This window comes from Rana temporaria, chromosome 2, assembly GCF_905171775.1.
Source record: "Rana temporaria chromosome 2, aRanTem1.1, whole genome shotgun sequence".
In the NCBI taxonomy this organism is placed as follows: Eukaryota; Metazoa; Chordata; class Amphibia; order Anura; family Ranidae; genus Rana; species Rana temporaria.
The window spans coordinates 333,330,824-333,341,094 of record NC_053490.1 but is presented as its reverse complement, the minus strand read 5'-3'; the positions used below and the strand labels follow the sequence as shown (position 1 = coordinate 333,341,094).

Below are 10,271 nucleotides of genomic sequence, written 5' to 3'. Positions count from 1 at the left end.
CTAGTAGCCAGTCTAGATATCTTTGTATTTAATATAAAATGTGTGGAAAAGTGTAGCGCTAATAATGACACAAATAATGATAATACAATAAAGATTAAATCATGCAACACCACATGTGAATGAATGGTATTAAAACATCCATAAATGTTTGGATAAATCGGTGAGTCGGTTTCTTTGAGTAAAACAGATACACAAAATCCAGTGCATAAAGAAGTGAAAAGTCCACCACCACTTATGACAAGGGGCTTACCGGATCGATTGGACCTAGACAGGCATATACCCACTAGGCCAATCAAGCTTTGTTAAAGTTGATATACTGAAGCGGGTACACCATACACGTCATGCGATTCGGTATCAATGAAGGCAAACCTCAGACAGATGATTCAAAAATGCTTCCCAGCAAGCAGCAACTCTCAACAGATCACTCAGAGGGCATATCAGTACTCCAACCGATAAGCATGAAAAAGAGAAAGCAAGGCGCACATAGCGTAATTCCGTAATAAAAATCGATATTTATTATAAAGAGAAAAACTCACATTTTACAATGGTCATTTGAGCTCATAGAAAAAGAGTAGCAGGAACAACAGTAGTCCATCCATTGTATTTAATATAAGAAAAAAATATCAGGACAAAATAAGTCAAAACTGTTGGGAAAATAGCCTAAAAAAATTCTAATAAAATCTAAATATTAATTACACACAATAAACACAATCTGCTATGATTAATCTGAAATTAATGCATACCCTTGAAAATCTGTTTTTATAGCTTTCTTTAAACCTATAATGCAGGGATATGCAATTAGCGGACCTCCAGCAAAACTACAAGTCCCATCATGCTTCTGACTCTGGTGTCATGCTTGTGGCTGTCAGAGTCTTGCTATGCCTCATGGGAATTGTAGTTCTGCAACAGCTGGAGGTCCGCTAATTGCATATCCCCACTATAATGTATTGGATTCACAATCATACCAATTAAACAGTAGCAAATTGTCAGATTATTGGTGCACAAAAGTGCAGCACAACCAAAACAATTGTTCTAATTCAAACAATTAATATAAAATCCATTTATGTGCCTATATGCAAAACCCTGTTTTTTTTTTTTACAATATAATATACACTTTGGTATAGTGAATGTAGGCCTTGTCCTTAAACAAGGGCTGGTAATCAATCCAGGAATGTTCTCCAGATTTATCCTCAATTGGTCATCCATCTTCCTCCTCTGGTTAGCACAGCTTGTGGTGGCAGACAGTGTATTGTTGAACAAAAGGAGAAATCTTGCACAATAATTTGGTTTGTTTTTGATCAATATTTTTTTAATTTATTTTATTTTTGTTACACTTGTGTGTATTGTAAATAAGCACTGAGTTTTGCATACAGGCACGGAAGTGTATTTTATATTGATTGTCTGAATTAGAGCGTTTGTTTTGGTTGCGCTGCACTTTTGTATACTAATTTCCAGTTGGTGTGGCAACATATGACAGTGGGTTAGTGGCAACATACACTTATTTTTGTTTTACACTATTGTTGGTAATGCAGGGTATATATTTATAAAATAATATAGAAAAAAAATAGTATGATAGTGGGCATATACGGTAGTCATTCCACACAGTCTTGAGATATCTCATCCAACGTGTGCTCCCCACTCGAACTTTCACTCACTTTGTGTAGTATATATGTTCTTATAATTTGGGAATATGAGTCTTTAAATTTCTTGATTTTAAATGCATAGACAATGGGATTCATCGCTGAATTGGCATGGGACAGCAGTATGGCTACAGATATGAACCACTTAAATGCACTGGAACGTTGAGTGCCTTCAGTATAGTAAATATAAAAATTAAAAATAGACAACGGCAACCAGCTGATTGCAAATAGAAAAAAAACCAGGGCAAGGGATTTTGCAGTCTTGTATTCCTTGCCATAGAAAACTCCCCTTTTCCCAGTATTTGAAATGTTTTTTCTGATATGTTTTCTGATTAGATAGAAAACTTCAATATATAAAGCCAATATAACCAACATGGGAAGAAAAACCCATCCAATAATATTAAAGTAGACCATGTAATCCATCCTCATAACATCAACGAACTGGCATTCCAGGTAGTCTGAGTTTAACTTTTTATTCCATCCGAACATTGGAACCAGCCCGACCAAAAAGGATAATATCCAAACAAACCAGATGGACAGATAAATTCGTCTTGGTGTAATCACAATTTTATACCTGCAAAAAAAGTAAAATGTAATGATTATTGTTAATTTTTTACATAATAACTTCATTCCAAAGTAAAAAAAAAATACAGGGGCAGATCCACAGAGCGAGTACGCCGGCGTATCTACTGATACGCCGGCGTACTTTCAAATTACCCGCGTCGTATCTTTGGTTTGAATCCTCAAACCAAGATACGACGGCATCTGGGTTAGATCCGACAGGTATACGTCCTCGTACGCCTTCGGATCTAAGATGCAATACTTCGGCGTCCGCTGGGTGGCGTTCACGTTGTTTTCCGCGTCGGTTATGCAAATGAGCTATTTCTGCCGATCCACGAACGTACGAGCGGCCGGCGCATTTTTTTACGGCGTCTCTAGTCGGCTTTTTCCGGCGTATAGTTAAAGCTGGTATTTCGTCGCGTATAGTTAGACCTGCCATGTTAAGTATGGCCGTCGTTCCCGCGTTTATTTTGATTTTTTTTTTTTGCGTAAGTCGTTCGTGAATCAGGATGGACGTAATTCACGTCTAAGTAAAAAAAAATTACGTCGTTGCGACGTCATTTAGCAAAATGCACGGCGGGAAATTTTGAAATGGAGCATGCGCAGTTCATTCGGCGCGGAGACGCGCTTCATTTAAATGAAACACGCCCCCTAATCGCCGATTTGAATTACGCGCCGTTACGCCACCAGAGATAGACTACGGCGCCGTAACTTGCGGGGCGCAATCTTTCAGGATTCGAACCAAAGCCGGAAAAGTTACGGCGGCGTAGCATATCTCTGATACGCTGCGCGGGTGCAGATCTCTGTGGATCTGCCCCATTGTGTTTTATTTTCCCAATTACTGATATGGTTCAATGATACATATATATATATATATTTTTTTAACACTGTTTGTATTTTCTTAAATGGACATATCTAAGTATACGGATCACATAAATTATCACATACAGTATGGTATTGTATTAAGTGACATTACTGTGGAAATAATGGAGAAATCCAGAGTTGCAGAATAGCTGTTGGCTGGATTTTTAACCATGTAGCATTTTAAACTGGATTGTAGCAAATGGAAAGAAAGTCATGAGTGGCTATCATTATTTAATTTAAACCTATGAGGTGCTGAGTCCTAAATTTAAGAAACTCCAAGATTCGTGAGGCTATAACTTACTGCAAGAATAATAATTAATATGAATAATAATTTTTATTAGCACTATTTCATTTACTAAATGTAATGGGAGGGAGCTACCTTGCAGTCAGAAAGACCAAACTCCATCAAATTTAATAAGGTGGCCTCTGGGAATACACCAGTTTTAAAAGGTAGAGTAGCATTGACAAGAGCACGCCATTTACCCAGTGTTGGAGGAGAGGTGGATAACCAACATAGTTTTCCAAATTAAATATACCAATGCCAGAGATAGAAATGAGACTAGTGTTCTGTGAAATTAGCGCAACTTTACCTAGTAGGCAAAGTTTGGGGTGAAGGGGGTTTTGGCAGCAGATATGATCACAAATAAATGTATTGGATTGAAGACAAAATGTATTCACAACAGGGCAGTCCTAAAATAGGCGGTAAAAAAAAAATGGTATCAGTAGAGATCTCTTTTCCTGTTTTGTGAGTTTACAAACCACAGACTGATTTAATCGGTAATTACTTGTAAACTGCTGTCGGCTTTAACCTAAATCTATTTCATGGTAGACACTGTATTACAGTATGAAAAACTGGTGTTTTAACCACTTAAGACCCGGACCATTATGCAGGTAAAAGACCTGGCCAGTTTTTGCGATTCGGCACTGCGTCGCTTTAACTGACAATTGCGCGGTCATGCGAAGTAGCTCCCAAACAAAATTGGCGTCCTTTTTTCCCCACAAATACAGCTTTCTTTTGGTGGTATTTGATCACCTCTGCGGTTTTTATTTTTTGCGCTATAAACAAAAATAGAATGACAATTTTGAAAACAATTCAATATTTTTTACTTTTTGCTATAATAAATATTCCCAAAAAAGATATAAAAAACATTATTTTTCTCAGTTTAGGCCGATACGTATTCTTCTACCTATTTTTGGTAAAAAAAAAATCGCAATAAGCTTTTATCGATTGGTTTGCGCCAAATTTATAGCGTTTACAAAATAGGGGACAGTTTTTTTGGCATTTTTATTAATATTTTTTTTTTACTACTAATGGCGGCGATCAGCGATTTTTTTCCTGACTGCGACATTATGGTGGATACATCGGACAATTTTGACACATTGTTGGGACCATTGTCATTTTCACAGCGAAAAGTGCTATAAAAATGCACTGTTTACTGTGAAAATGACAATTGCAGTTTAGGAGTTAACCACTAGGGGCTTGAAGGGGTTAGGTGTGACCTCATATGCGTTTCTAACTGTAGGTGGGTGGGGCTGGATGTGTGACATCAGTGATCATCGTTCCCTATATCAGGGAACAGACGATCACTGACATTGCCACAGTGAAGAACGGAGAAGGTGTGTTTACACACACACCTCTCCCCATTCTTCAGCTCCTGTGACCGATCACGGGACACCGGCGGCCATCACGTCTGCGGGTCGCATGGGCGCGGTCACGGAGCTTCAGACCGGGTCATGTGCGCGCGACCCAAGGCAGGGCTCTTAAAGGCGACGTACCTGTACCTGCCTGTGCCCAGCCGTGCCATTCTGCCGACATATATCGGCGTTAGGCGGTCCTTAAACAGTTGCCGTCCAGCCACTGCAGTTTTATGGCGGCAGGTCGGCTTGGCTGCGCAAAATCACGTAATATTACGTCATTTTGCATTTCAGCCACTAGGGGCGCACGCGCCGTCAGAGCCACGCGCGCCCCTGCTCACCCCTGGTGCCGACGCACGTGCCCGGCGGGCGCGATCACCGCCGGGCACCCGCGATCACTCGTTACAGAGCGAGAAACGGGAGCTGTGTGTGTAAACACACAGCTCCCGGTCCTGTCATGGGGAGAAATGACTGATCGCATGTTCATACAATGTATGAACAGCGATCTGTCATTTCCCCTAGTCAGTCCCACCCCCCCTTCAGTTAGAACACACCTAGGGAACATAATTAACCTCTTCCTCGCCCCCGTAGTGTTAACCCCTTCCCTGCCAGTGACATTTTTACAGTAATCAATGCATTTTTATAGCACCGATCGCTATAAAAATGCCAACGGTCCCATAAATTTGTCAAAAGTGTCCGAAGTGTCCGCCATAAGGTTGCAGTACCAATAAAAATCACAGATCGCCGCCATTACTAGTAAAAAAACAAAATATTAATAAAAATGCCATAAAACTATCCCCTATTTTGTAGACGCTATAACTTTTGCAGATGAGGCGGCACTGATGGGCACTGATAGGCGGCACTGATGGGCACTGATAGGCGGCGCTGGTATGTGGCACTGATGGGCACTCATAGGCAGCACTAATGGGCACTCATAGGCGGCACTGATGGGCACTCATAGGCGGCACTGGGCACTCATAGGCGGCACTGGGCACTCATAGGCGGCACTGATGGGCACTCATAGGTGGCACTGATGGGCACTCATGGGCGGCACTTATGAGTGGCAATGATGGGTACTTATGGGTGGCACAGATGGGCACTGATAGGTGGGCACTGGGCATGGATGGGCACTGAGAGGTGGTACTGATGGACACTGAGGGGTGCTACTGATGGACACTGAGGGGTGGTACTGATGGCATTGCTGGGCATCACTTGTTTATCCCATATTGTGCCAGTCAGTGCCCATGTTGCCAGTCAGTGCCCATTTGTGGGCACTGATTGGCATCTATTGTTCTAATTTTTTTAATTGTTTTTTTATTTGCCCCCCTTCCCTGGTTGTCCTGGCGGCTTCCCTGGTGGTCCAGTGTGGGCATCCGAGGGGGGGGCTGCGCTGATAAACAATCAGCGCGAACTCCCCCTGTCAGAAAAGCCGCTGATCGGCTCTCCTCTACTCGCATCTATCAGATGCAAATGAGGAAGAGCCGATCAACGGCTCTTTCTGTTTACATCGTGATCAGCCGTGATTGGACATGGCTGATCACGTGGTAAAGAGCCTCCGCCGGAGGCTCTTTACCGAGATCGGAGATGCAGGGTGTCAAACTGACACCCCGCATCACCGATCGCCGCGCGCTCCCACGGGAGTGCAACGGCATGTTATCCTGCAGGACGTCAATAGACGTCCAGTCAGGATTACACAACCACTTCCCGGACGTCAATTTACTATTGACAGGGCGGGAAGTGGTTAACCACTTGTCTACCGCCGTATTGTAATATGACAGCCCTTCGGCCCTTTCAGGCGGCCATCAAATGACGTCCTTGGCTTCCCGAAAATTGTGGAGAGCATGTGGGCAAGCTCGCTGCACCAATGCGCGTGCCCGGTGGGCGCGATGTCCGCCAGGCACCCACGATTGCTCATCACAGAGCAGGGACGTGGATCTGTGTGTGTACACCTTCTCTTTCTAATGACACACACCTACTCTTCATTTTTATTAATTGTGCTCATTACAATACAGCCCAGTTTGTAGTAGAATATATGGTCTAGGTTTTTAGTGGGTATTTTGCTTTGAACAAGGCTAATCGCCAAAACATGTGAGCATTTTATTTACTCCTGTGCAAGAAATAAAAATATTTATATGGATGTTGTAGTTGCCGGATACTACTTTTGCTTAATGCTAAATTCTGGTGCATTGAGGACACTATAAAGAGCGAGAGCACCTGTGTTGGATTCAATGTGCAACTCACTGATCTGTTCCCCTATCATTTACCTGGTACTGGAGGCCAATGGAGAGAGAGGGAATCCCTTGCGGCTAAGTTCCAGATCCCCCGAGGGTGAAAACAGGAGAGGTCAGGCCCAAAGAAGCACGGGTCACCTGCTGGACTGTATGCAGGAGGTTCTAGAGTACAGCTGGTGTGCTGGCATAAAATCAGCAAACAGGTAACACCCGTGAGGTGTTTCAGGATTCAGATAATGCTGCTACTGGAGCGTGTTCAGAAGGAAGCCTAGGTTGTGACCCGGGTTGGTATCAGAGCAGACATGCTCAGGTGGATAGCTGGAGTCGAACACAGGAAGCAAACAGGAGACAGGTCAAGGACAAGCCGGATTGGTAACAGGAGACACAGGAACAGGAATATCACAATGATAACACACTGGAGGAGCCGAAGATCAACCAGCAAATGCAGACACTAGCAGACTTCCATATAGGCCCACGTGATCTGCTGGTAGAGATACTAGGTCCTAAAGTCCTTCTCCTGCCAGAGATGCTGGGTCCTAAAGTCCATCTTCTGCCATAAGTGTTGGTAGAGATGCTGGGTCCTAAACCCCTTCTCCTGCCATTGCCCCCCTGCCGGGCAGCCTCTGGATGCCCATTTGGGCAATTTTCTCAGGGTATTTGGCCCGAAACTCTCAGAGGAGACTAGGGGCATGTACATTGGCTTCAGGTTCCCAGAAGCTCTCTTCGGAAGGATACCCTTTCCATTTAATTAGGAATTGGGTTTGTCTCCCTCACTTCCTGCAGTCCAGGATTGATTCTACTTCAAATTATGTGTCCTCTTCAATAGTCACTTGTGGCGGCGGTGGCTTCCCTCTCCCTGGAAATGGATCTGGAACAGTTGGTTTAAGCAAGGAGGTGTGAAAGACCAGATGGATCCTATATGATTCAGGCCGAGACAGTTTGTACGCCACTGGGTTTATTTCCCGTTTGATCTGAAAGGGGCCAATATATCTTGGCCCTAGCTTCCGTGAAGGGCAGGCCAATTTCAGGTTGGCAGTAGACAGCCACACTTTGTCCCCTACCTTAAAGGGAGGATTCCCCCTCCGTTTCTGAGCAAAATGTTTCTTGTAATCCACTTGGGCTTCCTGTATGGACTCCCGGAGGACCTAATAATTGTTTTGTATCAAAACCAGTCTGTCCTGCAAGGCGGGTACAGTAGTTTCAGGCATAGTTTCAGGCAGGGCAGCAGGGTGGAATGCATAATTGGTCCAGAATGGGGACTGGTTTATAGCTGAATGGTCAGAGTTATTATAGGAAAATTCTGTCAGTGGGAGCAGGGATGCCCAGTCATCTTGGGAAAAAGCTGAAAAGCAGCGGAGATATTGCTCCAGAGTTTGATTTGTGCATTCTGTTTGCCCATTACTTTGGGGTTGATAGGCGGATGACAAGCAGAGTTCCACTTCCAAGGCTTTACAAAGGGCTCTCCAAAACCTGGAGGTGAATTGCACCCCCTGGTCCGAAACAATGTTCTTTGGGAGTCTGTGAAGTCTGATGATCTCTTTGATACAAGTATGAGCTGTTTCGGCTGCAGAAGGAGTACCAATCATTGGTATGAAGTGGGCCATCTTAGATAGTCGGTAAACCACAACCAGGATTGTTGTGAAGTTTTCAGAGAGAGGAAGGTCAACAATAAAATCCATAGAGATCATCTCCCAGAGGCGATTAGGAATAGGGTCTCAATAACCCCCAGGCTTTGGCTTTGTCGCCCTTTGCTACGTAGACATGTCGTGCATGACTTGACGTAGGATCTGCAGTCCCAACTGAGGTTAGGCCACCAAAAGGACCGCTGAATGAGCTCATTAGTCTTACGGCTCCAAAGTGCCTTGCAACTTGGTGGTTGTGGAATTTCCTGAGAACCTGAGACCTTGCTTACTGAGGTACGAAGATTTTGTCCTGGTGGCAAAGTAATCCATCCAGCCTCCCTAACCACTTGACAACTGGGCACTTAAACCCCCTTAATAACCAGACCAATTTTCAGCTTTCGGTGCTCTCACATTTTGAATGACAATTACTCAGTCATACAACACTGTACCCAAATGACATTTTTGTCCTTTTTTTAACACAAATAGAGCTTTCTTTTGGTGGGATTTAATCACCGTTGGGTTTTTTATTTTTTGCGCTATAAAAGAAAAAAGCCTGAAAACCTGTAAAAAAAAAATATTTTCTTTGTTTCTGTTATAAAATTTAGCAAATTAGTAATTTTTCTTCATAAATTTGGGCCAAAATATATACTGCTACATATCTTTGGTAAAAATAAGTACATACATCCTGATTTTTCTGAATCACATATGACCACAGGCGTGAATCTGGAAATCTTGGGACCAGATGGAGACTATGGTGTTGGTAACAATATGGACAGATTACTTAAGCTCTCTCGTATACACAAAAGAAAGCTGAAAGCATGGAAAGCTGAAAACATGTTTAACTACTTGTCGACCAGCCGCAGGTCGGCTCCCCTGCACGAGAGCCCGTAGCCATACGTCAGCTCCTCCCAGCTCGTCCCTGACTCCCGTGCGCGTGCCCAGCGGGCACGATTACCGCTGGGCACCCGCGATTGCTCGTTACAGAGCGGGGACTGGGAGCTGTGTGTGTAAACACACAGCTCCCGGTCCTGTCAGGGGAGAAATGCCTGACCGTCTGTTCATACAATGTATGAACAGCGATCACTCATTTCCCCTAGTGAGGCCACCCCCTACAGTTAGAACACACCCAGGGAACATACTTAACCCCTTCCCCGCCCCCTAGTGTTAACCCCTTCCCTGCCAGTGGCATTTTTATAGTAATCCAATGCATTTTTATAGCACTGATCGCTATAAAAATGCCAATGGTCACAAAAATTTGTCAAAAGTGTCCGCCATAATGTTGCAGTACCGAAAAAAAATCGCTGATCGCCGCCATTACTAGTAAAAAAAAATATTAATAAAAATGCCATAAAACTACCCCCTATTTTGTAAACGCTATAACTTTTGCGCAAACCAATCAATAAAGGTTTATTGCTATTTTTTTTTTTTTTTTACTAAAAATATGTAGAAGAATACGTATCGATCTAAACTGAGGAAAAAAAACTTTTTTTATATATATTTTTGGGGGATATTTATTATAGCAAAAAGTAAAAAATATAATTTTTTTTCAAAAATGTCGCTCTATTTTTGTTAATAGCGCAAAAACGAAAAACCGCCGCAGAGGTGATCAAATACCACCAAAACAAAGCTCTATTTGTGGGGGGAAAAGGACGCCAATATTGTTTGGGAGCCACGTTGCACGACCGCGCAATTGTCAGTTAAAGCGACACAGTGGCGAA

General features: G+C 43.2%; 1 protein-coding gene across 1 annotated transcript in view; it reads right to left on the bottom strand.

Moving 5' to 3' along the window:
• Window positions 1-1,086: 1,086 nt before the first annotated feature.
• ADORA3 (adenosine A3 receptor) overlaps window positions 1,087-10,271 on the bottom strand; it is a 31,336-nt gene continuing 22,151 nt past the window's right edge. The window contains exon 2 of the mRNA XM_040337500.1: window positions 1,087-2,214. Coding sequence (XP_040193434.1) covers window positions 1,593-2,214 — 622 coding nt within the window. The 3' untranslated portion in view covers window positions 1,087-1,592. The remainder of the gene's footprint in view (window positions 2,215-10,271) is intronic.